Genomic DNA, 22,004 nt, shown 5'->3' on the forward strand with positions numbered 1-22,004 from the left:
TTAATTATGACCTTTCGTGTTTTGGGTTAATTATTGACCATTAGATCATCTAATCCTAGGGCCAAGATTTGGGCGGCATTTCTGGATTTAAACACATACTTGTTTTGATCATCTCCCTATATATATATATATATATATATATATATATATATATATATATATATATATATATATAGGATTGTGTTAAAATGACAACACCTCTTAAAGTAACACCATACCACCATTCCTAGCCAATCATTTGTACATGTGGACGAATAATAAGCTGCCATGTGGCAATCATAAAAATTGCTCAAGGGTAAATTTTCACGGACTGCAATATCCAATACACTAGACTGCAACTTTTCCCGACTGCAATATCCAATACGCTAGACTGCAATTAGCGTTTATACTATTGCAGTCTAGCATATATAATATTGCAGTCTAGCGTGGTGTCACATTGTCATTTTAAGAGTGTTGTCATTTTAACGCACCCCTATATATATATATATGTAGGGTCTTGTTAGGATGAATTTTTTGGGCATAATTGAGAAATGAGATGCAATCTCAGCCACTAATTCACAAGATTAACTTAATGTCAACAACTATCACATTATGTCAACAAGGGGGTATAATTGTCTTTTCATTAATAATGTAGAGGACAAAAATAAAATATATTTGAAATCATTTTCTAAAGTCTTCAAATCTTCAACATTCAAATCTTCAAATCTTCAAATCTTCTTCAACATTCAAATCTTCAAATCTTCAACATTCAAATCTTCAAATCTTCAACATTCAAATCTTCAAATCTTCAACATTCATATCTTCAAATTTTCAAATCTTCAACATTCAAATCTTCAAATTATCAAATCTTCAACATTCAAATCTTCAAATCTTCTATATCAATATCGAATGTCAACAACTCGTATTAAAATGTCAACAACTAAAATATAACACTTAAAATTCACATATCAATACCGAAAATATCGAATGTCAACAACTCGTATTAAAATGTCAACAACTAATAAATAACACTTACAATTCACATATCAATACCGAGAATATCGAATGTCAACAACTCGTATTAAAATGTCAACAACTAACATATAACACATACAATTCACATATCAATACCGAGAATATCGAATGTCAACAACTTGTATTAAAATGTCAACAACTAAAAAATAACACTTACAATTCACATATCAATACCGAGAATATCGAATGTCAACAACTCGATTAAAATGTCAACAACTAACAAATAACACTTACAATTCACATATCAATACCGAGACTATCGAATGTCAACAACTTGTATTAAAATGTCAACAACTAAAAAATAATACTTATAATTCACATATCAATACCGAAACTATCGAATGTCAACAACTCGTATTTCAATTGAATCAAATCCACACCACAACTCCAAAAGCAAAAATAAATAAATTACAAATATACTTAAATATTTTAAAAAAAAAAAACGAAAAAAGAAAATTAACAAATGTATGCCAAAAATCCCAGCGCCAAACTGAAGCAGAGCGTTGCAACACCGCCGCCGCGGACTCTCTCGCCGTCGTTGCTATCATCCTCATCCGCCGCCGCCAGATCGTCGGAATCAGGTCCAGGACCATCGGCCTCCTCATCGTCGTCATCACCGCCAGCTGCCGCGCCCTTGCTCTTGCTCTTCAACTTCGGCGCCGGCTTCGGCGCCGCCTTGAAGAGCTCCTTCGGCAGCAGCACCTCGTAGATCTTAAACACTGCGAGCGGATCCTCGTCGATCAGAGTTCCGGTGATCGTCGCCGTCACGATCTTCGTCTTCAGCTTGACGTCGTCGCCGTCATTCTGCACCGTGAAGTCGAACTTCTTCGTCCCTTCATCGCGAGAGTGTTCATCAATCCGTTGCTCGCTCTCAACATTTTGAGCGAGTTGTACACCGGCACGCCGTGGTACAGCAGCAGCGACGATTTCCCCTCGGCGGTGAGGTTTTTGTACCTAATTGTCAAAATCAGATCAGAAATCGAGTCGATTGAGCTAAATTAGGTCAATAAAATTGAAATTGGGGGGAAATTAAAGAAAAACCGAGGGCGGAAATCATCGAGAGCTTCATCGGAGGGGCAGAAGATGGTGAGGCCGCCTTGAACGCTATCGGAGGAGCTTCTCAAACAAAAACGATTTCAATTGAGGTCTCTTTCACTCACAAATCGTCCTTGACGGCGGGATTGAGCAGCGCGGCTAGCGCTGTGACGTTGGCGTCGGCGGGTTGGCAGCAGAGCATTTGGACGTGCGGCGCGATGGAGACGGAGAAGTGGCGTCGAGGAGCTTGTCACCGACGGAGATTGTGGTGGAGATTTTTAGGGCGGCGGCAGATGGGCTGGGATGGAAATCAGCTACAGAGATTTGGGAAGGAGAGACGAACGGAAGAACATAATTTAAACATGAAATTACCATTGTGCCCTTCCATAACTAATTAATCTGAAAATATTTTCTATGTGGCAAATTATGGACCACTCATTTAATAAAAATGAGTGGCTGATATTGCATCTCATTTCTCATTTAGCCTAAAAAATCTCAATTGATCATGAACCTATATATATATATATATAGAGGGTCCTATTCTAATGCTTATAGCACCCTAATCCAAAATCAAGACTAAATCTCTACCCTTGGATTTTAAAATGAGTGGATGAGATTAAAGCTCACAAATCTCAATAAATAGTAGACAAAATATCAATAAAAGGGTAATATCGTCATTATGTTATCATATGATAATTTTCGTGAGTGTTTTTTTATATCAACATTGTGTATTAAAAATATCAACAATATGACATTAGAATATCAACACAAGAACAAGAAAATATCAATTTTATTGAGATTGGACATGCATAATATTGACATTTTGCCTACAATATATTGAGATTTTTTGTTGCATTTGTTGATAAAAGTTGTTTGTCAACATGTACGAAAATTGAAATATAATTTATCAAATTTCATCTCCCGAACATCGTCAGAACATATGCAATTGAGATCTCGTAGGAATCCTTATTAAATTATCTTTAATTTGATATATTTTTTGCAAAAAAATAATTTAAATTGAGAGAGTTACGTAAATTTAAAGATTTGAGATGATTTTGAGGAGAGAGAAAGTAGTTAGTTATAATTACTACACATATTGATTTGACATTAATACTCTCTTAATTTAATTAATAATTATTTAAATTTAAAATATATTACACTTGGTATTATATCAACCACAAGATCTTCTAATCTAATGGTTAAAAATTGGTCTCAATTTTGGATTGATAATTAGTTAGCAATTGATCACATCCATATATATATATATATATATATATATATATAGGGATGTATTCAGGTCAGAACGCTAAGTATAAGTAAAACTCAAAACACTTGCAGTCCATTGGATCTTATGATCTAACGGTTAGATTAATGCCACGTGTCATCTAATGATGTAGAATTTTAGACTAATAATGTAGCTCGGATAATAATGTAGCATTTTAGTTTAATAATGTACAGTTTTAGTCTTACAATGTACATTTCCATTCTAATAATGTACCTCGGCGAATAATGTACATTTTTAGTATGATAATGTAGCTTATCACAGCCATCCAATCTAAGGATCTAAGGGCTGTGATTAGTGCTGTGTTTTACACTAAGATGCTGTAAGGACCCTAACACGCCCCTATATATATATATATATATATATATAGGGATGTGATCATATCATAACCCATATTTATGGTGATAACCTAATAACCCTCATTTTATGGACGAAAATATCATTTTATAGAACAGAATATCATTTTATGGAATAAAAGTATCATTTTATGCATGCTGAAAAAATATCATTTTATCATGTATAAATATCATTTTTAGTAAAAATGATACTTTTGACCCATAAAATGATAGGGTTATTAGGTTATCACATAAATATGAGTTATGATATGATCGCACTCCTATATATATATATATATTGTTATCGTGTTATATCAAACTAAATTTTATATTAAGTTACTATCATTAACCGCAGGGTTGACATTTTTTGAATGACATGATAATCCACACGAACATGCACGAAGTTATTGAGTTGGACCCAATAATTTTGAATTGGTTTAGGATTTGATCTTGAAGGGTTGAGTCGATATAGGATTAATCCGATAATTACCCAATTCACACAATTTGCCATCCCTATATCTGTTGAAACGTTCATATCAACTTCTATCAAAGTCAAATGGATCGCATAGGAAAATTTTGAATCGATTCAATTTGCTTCCCAAGTCCCAACCATCGTCCTTCGTAATTTAATTCAATTTTGAATATATGTTTTTTTTAACTATAATTTTGAGAACCAACGTAAATGAAAATCTTTCAAGCCATGGAACTTAGATCATAATTCCTTAAAAATGGCCCAGAAATTGCACTAAATCTTCGATAAACGCTTCAATATGTATTTCAAAATTTCAAAACTTTACCGACAATACTATATTATTGATGAAAAAATATCGCATTTCGTGTTCATTTCTCCAACCCTGGTATACATAATTGTAGACACGTGATTAGGACGAGATAAAAAAATTCGACCTTATAAATCATTTACACTTTTATTATCATCCGATTGAATCCATTCGTTTATAAAGAATATATAATCATCAAGAGCTAACCACTTTTTTACCAACTAATAAAAGCATACTTATAAAACTTTCATTACAATTGATAGACCATAAAGGTGGCGTTCGGTTTGCAATATAAAATAATATAAAATACAATTTAGAATTGAGTGGTGAGATTATTTTAGTCTTAGAGGGTTAGCTATGATTAATTATTCCATGTATCTAGGATTGAGTCATGAGGTTGAATCTCATAAATAAAACACACAACAAATTTAATTTCGGATACAATCTTTCAAGCTGAACACCCCCAGAAAGGATTATTCTATACATTTCTTTCATGTACAAAAAATTTGAATCTCTAAACTTGTCATCAACAAAGGATCAATAGTTTCGACTAAGATCGAATCAAGAAAATAAATAAAATAAAAGAAAAACTCTTTTTTAAAACTCTAAATAATAAAAAAAGATTAATAATTTAGGGTGATCGGAGCTAGTGGCCCATGCCGGGGCTGGGAACGGACCGGAGGATCCGGTCAACGGTGGCGAGATGGCGGGCGATGAGCTTCTCATCGTTGTTGTGTGAGTGGCCTCTCTTGCTTGGGGCTGAGTTCGACACAGTGCCCTTCGGCAGCGCCTCTAGGTACAACCTTTCGTCCATTGCCGGGAGTTGGTTTCGCCGCCGTTCCGGCACCTCCGGCAGTTGCCTACCTCTTGTTGAGGAAATTAGGGTTGAGAGGAGAAGAAGAAGAGAGATGAAGATCAAAGATTTTGGAGCCATGGTGGAGGATATCTTAGTTTATTAGAGATAGAGAGAGATTGGGACGGAGAGTGATCAATGGGAGTGTTTTGTGGTGGGGAAAAGATTTATTATATGTACTTGGGCCAAGTTAAATTTGAACTCCCTCTTGTGAGCTAGAGTTGTCAAATGGATTGGTTTGGCCTGGCCGAGGCGGAACCGGTCATGGGCCATACGATTTGGGGTCCAGTCTGGCCAGACCCAAGCCTAACGTTGAAACGATCTGGGTTGTGTTTTTTTCTATAAATTCAGGCCCGGCCTAGCCTAAACCCACCGGTGAAGTTATGGATAGGTTGCACATAAAATTATATTTTCATAGTATATATTTTAAAATTTAACGTATTTTTCAATTTTATAACCCCTCCATTAATTATTACATATTTTTGTTTTTTTAGCACGCAATTTTATGCCGTGTTTTTTGAGTTATTTTTGAAAAAAATCAAAATGGTAGGAACTTTAAAATATATGAGTTAATATAAAAAATTTACCGTACTTATGAAATTATGTTAAGATTAGAATTTGGACGAGAAATAACTACTTCCTTCATTTCCTATAAATAGGAACATTGAAAATTCTACGAGTTTTATGCACAATGGGTAAAATAAGACAGATGAAGAGAAAAAATGATTAAAGTAAGAGAGAGGAAGCAAAAAGTATTGGAATTAGTGTTAGCGGATTGTGAGGCACATTTTCTAAAATGGAAAGTTTCTATTTTTGGAAAACAGACAAAAAAAAAATTATATTTAGGAAATACAAGAAGTATAATATTTGGGCTTGGACTAGGATGTGTGTGGACTGCGCCGGATTTCTGATATGAGTGATCAATGAGGACAAGGTTTCACATAGTTTGACTATGTTTCCTTCTATCCCATCAACTCTGGTGTTTGTAGCCTTCTTATCCTTATCCATCCTCGCCATAATATTTTGGAGCACGTCATCTTTGTCATCCCTGTTGATTGCTCCATTAGTCACTAAAAATTGTGTTGGAGGTTGAAGATAATTATTGTTAGCATAGGAAAGATTTGGACGAGGACTATTTCAAGAATAGTTATTATAATTACTCCCCCTAATTATGGGATAATTTCTATTGTACGGACGATTAGATCCCCCATTCTGAACATAGTTCGCTACCACCATATTGTAAGTTTCTCATCCATCTTGTCTTGGTGACTAAATCTTATCCATCCTACTGTGCATGGCTGTCAATTCTTTTGCAAAGTCCTCCATTCCTCCGCTCTCTAATGCAGCTATCCTCCTCGAGTTATGCAGTTCCTTTGAACAATTTATACTCTTCGATGCTAACTCTTCTTTATAACTTCCATGGTAGCTATTCCTCCTCTATTCAAGAATGATCCATTGCTACCTGCATCCAACAAACTTGCAATTTTTTCATTACATACATCAAAAAGGATACATGCTTAAATCGAAACTATGGTTTAGGTTTTGAATCTAGCAAGTGCTTCATACAGGAGCTCGTCATCTCGTTGGAGAAACAGGAAGATCTCGCCCTTCAATTTCAGACGGGTAGTATTTATCTAAAAAGAGCCCAACTATGTCGTCCCACTTGGTCACTTTTTCTGCAGACATACGTTCATACCACTCTCTAACCACATTAATTAATGAAAAGGGTAAGAGTCTTATCCTTACGACATCATCATCTACTTCATTTAGTTTGACCGTATATGCGATCTTGATGAACTTGGTCAGGTGGCAGTTAACATCTTCAATGACCCTTCCAGCGAAAGCGCTTTGCTCAGCACTATTGATTAATGACATCCTCAACTCGAAATTGTTGGCATCCAATCTAAGACCTAAAGGGATATTCACACCATGATTAAACATGTTCATGACATGAGTATCTATTTTGGCCAATATTTCTCTTTCAGCTCTTTGTTCTGCCAACTCTGCCGAGAGTCTTCCACTTCTTGTTGTAGCCTAGCGAAAAGATCATTGTCTCCCATCTCTTCACACTTGAATTTTGTACATGTTCTTATGATTTTCTAAGTGTAAAGACTCCAAGATATTCTTCCCGGAGTGTGTTCGCATGTACTGCCTGTAAAAGACAATAAACAAAACTAAAAAAAGTAAAAAAGAAATCCAAACTCGTATTATTGACCTTTCTAACATATCAATCTAAACGTGAAATTATTCATCGGCAACGACGCCAAAAATTTGATACACATTTTATTAGCACTAAAAATATCTGCAAGTATACAGAGTAGATCTTGTAGTATAACTAAAGGTAAGCACAAGATATCAAACACATGGAATAAATTCACATACTAGCTAGCTATTAAGGAGTACTAAGTTTCATATACTATTTGTATAGATGAATTTTATCCAAATAATAAACTAAATAAGCAAGTAAAAAAGTAATTAAATAGAACAAGTAAAAAAAAACAACTTAATTAAGTACATGAATGAATTTTGAATAGTATTTAGACTAGCAAATACTACCTCCGTCCCACAATATGTGTCATATTTTATCATTTTTGTCTGTCCCACAATAAAAGTCACATTTATTTTTTACTATAAATGTTAAGTTTACCTCACATTCCACCAACTTATTCATTCACATTTTATTATAAAATTAATACTTCCTCCATCCTATTGAAGATGACACACTTCCTTTTTTCGTCTGTCTCAACCAAGATGATCTCTTTCTTATTTAGGACATATTTAAAATACTCAATTATCTTTTTCCTTTCTTACTTTATTCATCTCTCCTACTTTTAAACATCCAACAACCATTCTCTCTCTTATTTTTTTCATCTCTTCTACTTTTAAATATCAATAATTTTTATCTCTATTAATTTACTTCATCTCTCCTACTTTTTAACACCCAATAACTTTCTCTCTCCCTTCTTAAACAATTTAAATTGGCATGCATAAAATCCCATGTTGTCCCAAGAAGGGGTCATCTTCCTTGGGACGGAGGAGTATATATAAGTGAGACTCATAGTCCATTAACTTATTCAACCCACTTTTATTTACATTTCTTAAAATCCATGCGCACACTAAATGCACACTAAATGTGACTCATGTAATGAAATGGAGGTAGTAGTTTGTTTGGTTTTTCTAGCAATGTACTGAAAAAATGAACAAATTAAACAAAAAGAATGAGTAAAATATATATTAAGTTGGGGAAAGGTAGAGTTAATGATCCAACTACAACGGAAATATTGTAAGCTCAATTCAAAAATATGTTTATGCGGATTTATGTCTTTAGGTTTACTAGGAAAGTCCCTAGTCTAGGCTAGGCCTCTCCCGATTGCACACATTCTGTAGATTAACTTTAATATTAAAGTTTCATCCTAATACGTCAAGATTAACTCCTTTATTTCCTAAGACTCGAACACTCTCACTAAAAACTTCTCTCGAATGCAAATTATCAAGGAGTTGTTGGTTCTTTTTAGAAAATAATATTTAAAGAATTAACTGAAACACAAAGATAGTGGAAAAATAGAAAAATGAATGGATAATAAAGCAGATGTGACTCGTGAGAATAAAATAAGAAAGATAACCTGTGCTATAATTTTGTTAAAAGGAAAAACAATTAATTAGAGCATCCACAATGGTCGGACCACTAGCTCGCCTTAGTGGGCGGACTAGTGGTCGCCACATCAACATTTATTCATCCGACCCTTCCGTCTACAGTGATTCGGACTAGTGTCCGCTCTATCAATTAAAACTCATTTTTTTATTTAATTTTTAGTGTTATTATTATTATTTTTTGTTTTCACATATTATAAATAGCAAAATACTCCCTCTATCTCTCTATAGCTGAGTCATATTCCTTTTTTGGTTGTCCCACTGTAGCTGAGTCATTTTCTATTTTGGTAAAAAACACCAACTTTTCTTCTCTCTTACTTTACTCTCTCTTCATCCCTCTACCTTTTTCCTTTCCCACTTTATTCTCCCTTCACTTAACTCACTTAACTCGCTTAACTCACTACAGAGGGACGGAGGGAGTATATTATACTCCATTTGTTCCATAGTAATAGAGTCATTTTGCCATTTTGGTACATTCCATAGTAATAGAGTCATTTCCTTCTAGTAAAAGTCAACACATTTTCCACACCTACTTTACTTTCTCTTACTTTTTTCTCTCTTCATCTCTCTACCTTTTTCATTTTCCACTTTATTCTCCCTTTACTTACCTCACCTAAAACAATTTTTCTTAATCTCCATGCCGAAAAGAAACGCCTCCATTACTATAGAACGGAGGGAGTATTAAACACAACATATTTAAAAGAACATCTATATTCCTTATTTAAAAAAAAAAAATTACATTACTTAAATTAAATTTACATTATCATATAAAATATTGAGATTAATATTGCAAGACACAAGTTGATCAACAAATACACATAACGAGAAACATTTGGGCTGCAATTAGCTTGCCCTTACACTTTATATATTGTGTGGACTGTGGAGTAATACAATAGTTTTTCTTCATGGCAATTGTGTGGTCGTTGATTAAGGATGAAGCCCAGTGTAAAGGTAATACTAATAAGCATAGGTTATTTTGATTAAGTAGCAACACAAAGAAGTTAAGTTGCATGAGAGGAGCCTTTTGTAACCTTTAATTTCCTACTGTAGAAAGTAGATAACATGATCTAACTTTGTTAGAGGTGTGCATATCTCTGCTTTGGAGAGGTTGTGCATCAGGGCAATTCTCCTCTGGAACAATATCCAGATGATGAGGTTTGTGTATCAAGATTCTGCTGCCCTTGAGGAACACTTCCTTTCTACTAAACTAATTGTTACATCAAAAACTCTCTTTCTAAGTGTAAAACACTAAAACTAATTGTCTCACATTAAAATCACAAAGAAATTTAGAGTTGAAATCCTTTCTATAAAACACCATTTATCTCAAATCGAAATCACAATGAAAATTGGAGCCGAAACCTATTTATAAAAGGTCGGAGTGAAGGAATATATATCTATAAAATGTTTACTCTGCAAAACTTGCTTATTGAAGGATTATATTCTAAAAAATATAGTCTTTCACTAATTCAGGGGTGCGTATTTTAGTATGAATCGTTAGTTTTTTATTTTAATTTAAAAAATCATTCTTCAAATAAATTTGTAATCAAAAATCATTTTTAATAATTAAAAATTGATTAAAATAATATTTTAAAATTGATTTTTGTTGTCTGAACCTATCGTCCGGGCCCCTCGAGCTTATGGTTAATGAAGAGAGTAATTATTCTTCTTTCACGTGCCTGATCACCTCATTGAATTTGTGTTAATCAAAGGTGTTAAGCCTGAAATTAAATAATCAAAATATCAAATATATATGCTGCTATTCCTAATAGCTTCAGTAAATAGGACTACAGCTAGTTGTACAAACAGCATCTTTGTATTTATTGCATCTATTCATTCTCGTTGAGTGCAGTAGATTTGCCCTAAATGCATCGACATCCAAATTCTTTCGAAGGAGGTACATGTCGTTGTTTATGCAGGTAGCTAGCTTTAATTCTCTGTGTCTGTTTTATTCCCACTTTTTCCACTATTTTGCTCCAACTAAATTGAATCATTTTTTTTATATTAGATAAAAAACAAAACATTCAATTACTTTTACTTTATTTCATCACCTATTTACTCTGTCTTCCTATTTTATTTCTCTCTCCTACTTTTCAACCCAATTTCTTAATCTCCGGTGCCCAAAAGTTTTGACTCAACTTAGTTGTGACGACGGGAGCATATTTTAGTCCTTTAGTCCCATGTTACTCGCACTAGTCGTCCCAAACTACTTACACTGTTTATATTTTAAGAAAGAATTATGATATTTAATTATTATATTAGAATTAATTAAATATTTTATTATTAAATGATCTCTCATTATACTTAAAATACTACTCTCTCCGTCTCAAGGAAGATGACCCACGGGATTTTATGCAACTTTATTTTGTTTGTTAAGTGGAAAAAGTAAAATAAGAGTGAGAGAATAAAGTGGAGATAAAAGTGTTTCCATTTTTGGTAATGGTTCATCTTGATTGAGATAAACTAAAAAAGAAAGTGGATTATCTTCAATAGGATGGAGGGAGTAATTTAATTACATTAAAAAATCAATCATAAATTAATAATAAAAAATGAAATTGCGATTAATATGAAACGGAAGGAGTATTAAATTACACGGTTATTTTGTTCAAATATAACATGTGTTTGGTTAGTAGTGCAGTTGATAGGTTTATAACCCCACCCACAAAACAATGTCAAAATTTGTTATTTTGGTACGTCCATAATATAAAGTTATAGTATTCTTTTTCTATTTTAGACAATGAACTCAATATTCCATTAACTTTACTCACAATTTATTATAAAATGAATATATAAAAGTGAGACCAACATTTTACTAATATTTTCCACCACTTTCCTTCACATTTCATAAAATTCGTGTAGAGTCAAAGTGAGACTATAAATCACGGATGGATAAAGTAATTCTTTTGTAGTGAGGTTAGAGTTCGAGTCTTTGTTATCATACTTTGAGTTTATTGTAATTAGTTTCGTCTCAATAATTATACTCTCTTCGTCTCATAAAAATAGCCTAATTGGGGATGATACAGATTTTAATGCTATCTGGTAAAACATGAGAAAGTAGTTGAAATAATATACTGGATTGTGAGAATAAAATAACAAGATAGAAAACTGGACTGAACATACGCCAAGGTGATATATTATAGTTTTATACATAAAAAGATCTATCATACAAATCTAGTCACAAGCACAAACACTGCCATTTCCAAAAATACAATGCCCAAACTCCAACCTTTCACAATCTCTTCGGAGAGCACAAGCAAGCCTGCACAATTTAAACAAATAAATAAATAGCCATAAACATTAACTAAAAACACCAAATAATTGTAAAAAAATAAATAATATCGGCCGTAGACAAAATCAGAATCAGAATACCTACATTGAACGAGAGACGAGACGAACGAGACCTTCGTCTCTGGAGCTTGGCGGCCAAGTCGTGCTCGGTGGAGATATTGCCGGGAGAGTCGAGAAACACTCTCCTTTGGACCGGAGGAGACCACAGCGCGCTCTGTGTGTAGTCGAAACCCAACTCGGAGACGTCGTAGAATTTGGAGAGGAGTCTGTCGGAGACGGATTTGGAGACGAGTTGAATCGGGGGATCGGGAGAGGATGAGGTTTCAGAGATGGACATTTTTTTTCAATTGATTTGGATTTATTATACGTCAAATATATATGGTTCAATGTACAAGATGGATGGTGTTTGTAGGTTTGTGATGGTGGGGTATGAGACAACTAGAATTCTGAAAATGTTGATATATAGTATATATACATGTGCATAGGCATGAATAAGAGATATTGGATCATGACAGAACTTTTTTTAAGTTAGAATACTTAATTATACTCCATCTATCCCATGCTAGTTGTCTCATTTCTTCTTTTTTCACTCAGTAAAATGATAAATAATTAAAGTGGAGAGAGTGTAATGCAAGAGAAAAAATATTATAAAAAAAGTCTACTCTACAAAACATATCAATTTTTAATTAAATATAATTTGCTTGATTTACGAATATCAATCTCTGATCAATATGTGTTACTAACTCAACATCAGTAAGTAATATGTTATGTATCACCGAACTGATATAGTAATTTTTAGTTCTCAAAATTTTAATTTAAAAAAAATATCATTGGAATCACTCCCTATGCATGAATATATCTATATATGTATGCAATTATAGAGGTTGTGAACGTGCAAAGCATTATTAGGAATTTTGGCTTAATAGTTTGTCACATTTTCTTTTAGAGAAAAAGTTTTCTTTCATATAAAAATACATATTTTCTCTCTCTATGTATTTAATACATAAAATAATATCTCTAAATTCACACACAAAACAACATTTTTTAAAATTTTATGTCATCACACCAAGTGTGACATTTACCTTGAAACCGAAAGAGTAATATTTAATTATTTGGATGAAATTTAAATACTACCATACTTTCCATTTTCAAAAATTAAATTATTTTAATGAAATTTCAGTGGGTTTTTTTTATTCACAAATTAGTTTAATCAAAAGTTATATTTAAAAATAATTTGTAATATGTAAAAAAATAGATTGATATTGCAGTGCTTAATTTTTTTATGCTCATAGATATAGATAGTATATAAAAATACGTGAATAATACAGTACTCCACTCAAGGTTGTTAATGTCTAATTCATTTTTTTATAGATGAAGACATTATTAATTAAATGAATTAAGTACACAATTGTGTATTGTAAGTTTTGTTGCAAACGAAAGTTAATTAATATATTGTGTCGCGCATCTTCTTTCTTCGGATCATCTGCAGTCATGAACACCAAACTTAAAACTATTATAGTGTAACTATCAGGTTAAATAGTGTTTTTATTTCAATAATTTACATAAAATCTATTTCTTTTTACTTTTTTGCTTTAATATTTTTCTAATTACACATTAATCCGATAATATTTTATCAATAACTTATTTCAAAATAAAAGTAATAATTTTATTATTAATATATTTATATTCTAAGTAGGAGTATATATTTATTGAATAAAAATTAAACAACTTGAAAAAATATATTAAAAGCACTATGATAAGACCATAGTATCGACTATCGAGGGAAGAACATAAAATAACGTCTATGAATTTGAGCTCCATAAAATATCCTCATGATCGTACTTTTTGTTCAAGCAAAAAAAAAACGCATTATATTTGAAAGATCTCAACAAGATCAACCGAAAAACTTAATTTTATTATTTGCCTTATTTTATTTACTTTGTTTGTAATTTTTATTTTTAAGATATATTGATATCTACATTAGTACCTTGTTAATGATCAATGCTAGTTAACAATTATTTCAATAAATTTCATACTAGTATACTAAGTAAATGAGATGATTAATAAAATCAAGTAATTCATTTTAATTGTTAAATTTATTTAATTAATTTCCCCAGTAACATTTAAAAATAATTAATTAAACTCATTTCCTAGGCCAATTAATTAAAATAATCTATTTCAATGCAAATTTCTTTATTTCTTTCTACTTTTATTTTTTTTTCCTTTTTTGATTAATATGTCAAAACTAAAAAACCCAAAAACAGTAAACTAGCTCCAATGACTAATAGTATCTCAAAATCATCTCATTTTGAATTTTGAGATACTATTGAAACCATTTTCTTTTTGCTAGTAATTATTGAGGCTTTCTATCACTAATTATTTAGTTAGGAAGTCAATGTCGCCTGGAACTTGTTGGTTGGCCATAAATCAATAGCTTGCTAATTCTAGAGGATTTGGACTGGAAATTTTTAGACCGATATACAATCTGAAAAGTCCACAAGTCGAGTAGAGCTGACCCAGAGCCAAATGGGCCGGTCCGGTGGGTTTAATTTAGGTGCAATTATTTTCTATTTTTCCATCTATTTGACACATGATTCAACACTTCATTGATGATTTTTATAATACTATAACCAACTAAACAAAATAATAACCTTCAATTTTAAACTTCCTCCGTTTCATCGTAGATGACACACTTTCCCTTTTAGTTTATTCCACCAAAGATATCACATTTCCTTTCTTGGAAATAATTATCTCTCGCAATAATATACTTCCTTCGTCCTACTAAAGATGACATATTTTACTTTTTAGTTTGTCCAAGGAACATGTCATCTTCCATGGGATAGAGGGAGGACAACAATGTATTTTCTCTTTTTACTCAATACACATAATATCTTCTAATGATTTCAGCAATACTGGACAAAAAACGGCCCCAAAATCTACCACAACCCATTTTTCACCAAAATCCACCACAACTTATTTTATTGTTTTCATATTTTGTTATTTTAATTTTAGATTAAAAAAACAAATAACAAAGATTAAAATACCAATAAGAATGAGGGTATTTGAAGATAGAATAATGTATTAAAAGTATATATAAAAAAATTCTGAGCGCGGGCACATGCACCCGGAGGCCCCCTCGTCTCCTCAATTGCAACAGAGCACTAAAAATCGCCGCTCGCAAACGACAGGTTTTCGGAATCTATTGTGGATGCTCTAAAATCTTGTGCCTTCACTCAGTGTGACATCTATCTTAAGATGACATATTTTTTTTTAGTTTGTCCCAATTAAGATGAGATATTTCCTTTTTCGGAAACTCTCTCTCCAAATAATACTCCCAACAACTTTTTTTCACTCCTATTAAAATATTCATCTTTCTTTCTCTCTCTATTTACTTTTACCCACCCTTCCTCTCTCCAACTAAACATTTTAACTAAGAACTCCTAAAATCCCGTGCCGGCTAAGAAATGTAGCATCTTAACCGGGACGGAGGGAGTAATAGATAAATAAATAAAAAAAAACTCAAATTCACTATAAAACAATACTTTAATTTCTAAAATATATGTTTTATAACTTTGGTTGTCGATACCTCTAAATAATCAATTTGCTAAGTAAAGGTCAATTTAACAACAACAATAAAAAAAATATTTCCAATTCATTTTATCGAAAAGAAACAATATTTTGTCTCGTAGTAGTTGGTTTTATGGCGGATTTATTTGACATTCTATGAAGAAGATGTTACGCACTTGTGGTACAACGGCAAGATATTCCATTCTACGTAGGAAAATTAAGATTGTGAGATCGTTAAAGGATTCGAAAATATATGTAGTAGAAAGGCAAAAGGAAAACGATGCAATATGATTAAAGGGCAGTTCAAAGGTTGCTACATTTTCTTAAAAAGCATACACAAACACACACACGATGGTATGTGTGATTTATTAGGAAGAAAAAGTAGTTCATGCGAGGGCGGGGCCACGGCGGTAGCCGGGGCAGGTGAGGGAGCATTCGAGGCCGCACTGCTCCCCGAGGGCGCAGGCGATGTCTCCGTAGCCGGTGTACTCCATCATCATCTCCCAAACGGCGTCGCAGCGGCAGTCGGAGCTGAGGCTCTTGAGGTGCTCGCAGCAGCTGAAGAGGTGCTCCTCCGGCAGGTAGCGGCGGTTGGGCGCAATGGCGTCTCCGAAGGGCTCGCTGGCGATCCACATCACGCACTGCCACTGCGTCATCTCCTGAAACTCCCTCTTGCACTTCTCGTCCTTGAACATCGTCGTCGTCTGGGTTGAGGCGCTGGCGGCGGCAGCGCTGGCGATGAGGAGGATGAGGATAGCGGCTGCGTTGGCCATTTTTGATTCTTGTTGTTTGTTTTGATGAGAAAGTAATAGGATGGGGTGCTTTTTATAGAGGGGATAGGGGATTTGCATGGCCAGAAGGTGGCGAGAGGGCCGAGTGCTGCCACTGCCCGCCGTCCTTGTTTAGTGTACATGTGTTTAGTTGATTCTTGTGTGAAAGCCACTAGTCGCCCGAATTTGGTTCAATTTTTTAAATGTTATAGAGAATTTAAGTCAAAATCAAATACAATTAATGCTTGAAATGCATATTGATCCCAGTTTATTACCACTAATAATAACAACAGGCATATGATGCACTTTTATTTGCGCTCAATGAATCTGTATGCATACAAAGTATATATAGTATAACTAAAGGTTAGTACCGGATGTCGATCACGGGAAAAACTATCACAGATTGTCTACCTTTTACAAAGCCTCTTCTACAATTTGGAAAAACAAAGATTTTTGGTTTTGAAAAGTAAAATAAAGAAAACAAGTAAGCAAATACAGATAAAACCCCAGAGATAATTAGATGAGATAAGGAAATTCCAAGGATGTGCTTTCACACGTATGGTTTATACAAGTTCCAACTACAACACCCTAGCACAATTCATACTTTACTAGAACGAGTCACATAATCATTGTCCATGCGATACAAAGTAGATCACAAACACTAGGGGCGTCATAGATTTGTAACTCCTAAAGACTCATAAGACTCCAAGCTAATGTTCTCGTTCTCAATTAATAGAGCCGTTTTAAGAGGAGTCAATTGTAGCGTCAAGTAAGCTCTTCTAACATGCAAACCTCCTTTCACGATTATGTTGCACGTCAATAAATCAGAATGTGTAACTCAAACATGAAGTATTATCCAACACTTAGAATAGAAGCAAAGTAATGAACAAAACGGATATTAAATAAATAGTAACTGTATAAACCAAAGTCGTTACTAACACATCCATAGAATTATATGAGTTTAGCTACACATGATGGAATAATCTAAACACATAGTTTCTAAAAAAAACATAGAAAAGTAAGAACTAAGCAATAGATACCAAATGTTGAATTTTGTAGTCTTGATATTCTCTTCAAACCCTTAAGCAATGATAACAGTGGAAGGAACACTCAAATATTATGATATGGAATTATGCTGTAAAAGGTTCTCTTTTTGGTGAAGCTTGAGGGGTATTTATAGCCTTAAAATCGTGCCTCATAATATGGTAAATCTTCAACATAGTATTGTAAGTCTTAGAGAGAAAATATGGCAAATTCTATGCGCCGCATTTTCCTAACGGATCGTTGCACTTTGTTCAGCGGTCGCTGCAAATCATCTCGTAGCTTCTGTATCTCAATCAGCGGTCGCTGGCAATTACTTCGTAGCTACTGGATCTAAATCAGCGGTAGATGTGAACATCCCAATGGTCGTTGGGCGTGTTCTTCTTTTCAGCTTTATTTTCTGAAGCGGGTCGGTACTGGGGCAGCGGTCGCTGGCATAGGTGCAGCGGACAGTTGGCTGGCTCGAATACTCCAGATTTCTATTTTCGACTTTTTTCTATTTTTTTAGGCTCTATTTTGCAAATATCTTACAAAACACGTCAAAATACCAAAATAGATAAGATACGCAAATAATGGACATGTAATGCAACTTTGACACTCAAAACGGATCGAATAATAGCCTTGAAACAGTGCAACATCCGAGTGTAAATCCAAGCGTATCAGTATATGATACACTATTTATTAGCACAAAAAATACTTGCAAGTATATAAGGTAGATCTAGTATAGCTAAATGTCAGTACTGGATATCGAACACAGTGAATAAGATTGCAACTGTCTGCTAATCCCTCTGTCCATGAATAAGAGTCCTATTTCATTCCGGCACGGATTTTAAGAAATGTTAAGAAAAGTGGGTGGAAGAAAGTTAGTGGAATATGAGTCTCACTTGTATATATTAGTTAGTAATGATATGTGAGGGGAATGAGTTGGTGGAATGTGAGGTCTCTTTACCATTTATAGTGATAATGAACCGGGACTCCTATTCGCGGATGGACCAAAATGGAAAAAGGAGACTCCTATTCACGGACGGAGGGAGTATATACTAAGCGTCATATACTATTTAGAGACACGAGATTTTGGTTGGATTTATACTAGGCAGAAATAAATAAATAAATAACGGAAAACATAAAAACAAAAAATATAAAGCAGGCTAAGGAATGTAGAGTTTTAGGAACCACAATCAAAAGTTAATATCCAATCGATTTCCTTGAATTACGCACCCTAGAACCTCAACTAGGGTTTTTATCATTTCCGTTCATTTTCTATCTTTCGTGCACCCTTTGATTTTCGGCGATAGATCATCGAATGTCAATAATGGACCCTGAGTTGCTTCTTACAAGAGTTCAGAAATTCCTCTCCAATGTCAACACAGTGTATTAAAATATCAACTAAGTTTATGTTGGCATTCCAATGTCATCGTGTTAACATTTTTCATACATTGCATTGATGAGTTAACAGAGTTGACAACTTAAGAAAGTTGGCAACAGAGATCGTATTTCTTTTAGACTTATTAGCCCAAATACCATTAGTTATCTAAAATCTGAATGTTTTTTTTCATGAATTTCAAAGTTTAAGAAAAATATTAATATGAACTTTGCGAGGATGTTAATTTTATAAAAATAATTCCATATATCGGATAATTCAGTGATTATTGCACTAGTAACCCTATATTTTTAAATTGTCGCATGATGCATGAGCCTGCGCATAATACCAAAAATCATTTTATAAAATAAAATTACAGATACAGTCAGTATCCATTGGATCTAAAACAAGGTGCTAAGACACTAACTACAAATTTAACTTTTCAACTTTATAACAAAATAAAATAAAAATACGCCGTATAATCAATCTAAATAAGTTTTCAACTTTAGAAATCATAATTAAATAAAAATAATTCTTTAAATGAATGAAGTTGACAAATCCACTATCTAAGGCCCCGCACAACCGGTGGTCGCCAATCTCCGCCGCCGCAGCTCCGCCATCCCATGGCGGAACACCGTCGAGCACTCCGGCAGCTCCCCGAGCCCCGCAAACAGATCCTCTTCTTCCTCCTCCTCTCTCAGGCCGAAAATTACAGCCATTTCTTTCTCCGTATTCCCTCTCTCCTCCATCAGAATCGGAGTCTCGAGAATCCTATCAGATCTCGACTCGAAATCGGTCAACCAACCAAATTCACCGCCATGAATCAAATTCTCCCCAAATCGATTCTCCAAATTGAACTCGTGAAACTGATTACTATGACCTAGATCCATCGAATTTTCGTTTTCCCCCAATTCATCCTCCTCCTCTTCAGAAATTGAAATTGGCGCATCGCGGTGGTGGATGCTGCGAGAGGATGGCGGCGGATGGGTGTGGTCGCAGGAGTAGGTGACGATCAGCATGTTTGGATCTGCGCTGCTTCTCTCCACCTGTTTCCTCGCAGGGCAGCCCTTGGAGCTGCTGCATCTGTAATAGCCCCTGGAAAATTAATTGAATTGGTTTAATTAATTTCAATTAAACAAGGTGATTAATTAATTTAAGATAGTATTAGTAATGACCTGGGATATGGGGAGCCTTTGATCGGCTTTTGGCCGTATTTCCGCCACGCCCACGAATCCGAGGGCGGAGCGCTGGCGTGGTCGCCTTTGAGCCGCAGCCGCTGGATGTCCTTGATCGGGACCGACATCACTCGTTTCCTTATAGCCGTGCGCCTGTGTATAAATCGAGAGAGTTACGCAAAATTTAAGTTTTTCGTGATTTTGAACTCTATTTTTGCATGGAAACACAAACTCTCTTTCTCTATGTATATAGTTGATTACCGTAGCTTAGCAGTGATCTTGAGATCTTTAGCCATGGATGAGTTGATCTTCAGTTCTGTAGCAAAATGGGTGCTGCTGAATCTGTTATTGTTCATGTTAATGAGTATTGATCATGGATGCTTTGAGAGATGGAGAGTAAGGAATGTGATCTCAATCGGAATGTATATTAATATGGTACTGCAAATATACAATGGACGTGCAAGAAAATGTTGAAGTAATCCAAAGTTGAATTTAACAATGTGAAAGCTACCTATATAAATTGATATTTACGAGAAATACTTATTTTTATTTTATTTATTTTTTAATGTGTACTCCATCCGTCACGCGACACATTTTTTTTGGTACAGATTTTTATGATGAGAGAAAAATTAGAAAAGATGGCAAAATAAAAGAAAGATAGAATGATGTTCTTTTTTTTATTAATAAAATGACTTAAAAAAAAGAAAACGTCTCATTTATAATGGGACGGATGAAGGAGTACTATAATAACGAATATAGCATATGGTGACAGAGTATTTATTAGATTAAATACATTAGTAGTATAATCAAAATTTTTATTACACTTGAAATTACATGTTTAACTATTTGTTGATTCATATTTTATTTACTTCCTCCTTTCTTTTAGTAAAATGTCGTTCATTTTTGCTATTTTGGTTTGTCCGCAATATATAGTTCACTTTGTTTTTTTTATATTTGATAAATGGAGCTCAGTTTTCCATAACTCATTATATTCACATTCTATTATAATACTAATATATAAATGTGGAATTCACATTCTACTAACTTTATTCACACTTTTTTTCACATTTCTTAAAACTCGTATTGAGTTAAACGTGGATAACATTTCATAGATGGAGGAAGTATTTTTTACTATAATTTTAGTTTCTTGTTTCTTAATTTATTTCGTAGTACTAGTACTAAGCTAGAGTTGACATTTAGTCATAGTTAATACTCCTATTAGTAATTGGTGAACAGCAGTTATAGGAATTGCTATTAAATGTGGAGTGAATGCATTCTTATATACTGCGTCCTTTACTCCTGTCTTATCTCATGCTCCTCACACTTTACATTTTAGATCGTAAATTTGAGAGACATTTTACTGTAATTAAATTAATATTTTAAATGTAAAGAGAGATAACTAAATAAAGAAACACTTAATTAACTTAAATATATTAATTAAATACCTTAATTCTTACTTAAAATAGAAATAATAGTAAATAGTTTAGGACGAGTCGAAATAAAAAGGTGCAAATAACCTTAAACATAGAAAGTATATCTCATCTCTATAATATCCCATTTCTAGTGAAAATTAACAAACTAAGTAAAGTTCGTGATATTATTTGCGAAGTTAAAAGTTCGTGGAAAAAACTTAACTTTTTGAAAATTCCATAATATTATCATATTATGGCCAATATCCCATTTTAAAATTAGTTCATTAACATAAAAATCATATTATGATACTATCGGTATTCGGTACCCATAATGTCTATTTAGCTAGTTGACTTTCCATTGTTACTCAATTTTTATTTTTCCATTAGGTTCTTATAATTTTATTTGCGCGCACACACACATGAATGTATATAACATACTCCATTT

The 22,004-nt window shown here is 33.6% G+C and overlaps 3 protein-coding genes across 3 annotated transcripts; all 3 read right to left on the reverse strand.

The window, feature by feature from the left end:
- Positions 1-12,063: 12,063 nt before the first annotated feature.
- On the reverse strand, positions 12,064-12,653 carry LOC125209542 (uncharacterized). The gene is made up of 2 exons (XM_048109142.2): positions 12,316-12,653; positions 12,064-12,205 (listed from the first exon to the last, which is right to left on the reverse strand). Exons 1-2 carry the CDS (start codon positions 12,569-12,571, stop codon positions 12,108-12,110), a joined length of 354 nt encoding a protein of 117 aa, XP_047965099.1. The 5' UTR covers positions 12,572-12,653; the 3' UTR covers positions 12,064-12,107.
- Positions 12,654-16,070: 3,417 nt separating this feature from the next.
- On the reverse strand, positions 16,071-16,606 carry LOC125212880 (uncharacterized). Its single transcript, XM_048113166.2, has one exon. The coding sequence runs from the start codon at positions 16,572-16,574 to the stop codon at positions 16,188-16,190; it is 387 nt and encodes a 128-aa protein (XP_047969123.1). The 5' UTR covers positions 16,575-16,606; the 3' UTR covers positions 16,071-16,187.
- Positions 16,607-19,431: 2,825 nt separating this feature from the next.
- On the reverse strand, positions 19,432-20,617 carry LOC125215909 (putative WRKY transcription factor 65). Its single transcript, XM_048117491.2, has 3 exons — positions 20,409-20,617; positions 20,148-20,300; positions 19,432-20,067 (listed from the first exon to the last, which is right to left on the reverse strand). The coding sequence occupies exons 1-3, from the start codon at positions 20,501-20,503 to the stop codon at positions 19,539-19,541; spliced, it is 777 nt and encodes a 258-aa protein (XP_047973448.1). The 5' UTR covers positions 20,504-20,617; the 3' UTR covers positions 19,432-19,538.
- Between the last annotated feature and the right edge of the window lie 1,387 nt (positions 20,618-22,004).

The sequence above is a fragment of the Salvia hispanica genome, chromosome 3 (genome assembly GCF_029641045.1).
Source record: "Salvia hispanica isolate PSC_SH4W2 chromosome 3, Shi_PSC_v1, whole genome shotgun sequence".
Taxonomy (NCBI): domain Eukaryota; kingdom Viridiplantae; phylum Streptophyta; class Magnoliopsida; order Lamiales; family Lamiaceae; genus Salvia; species Salvia hispanica.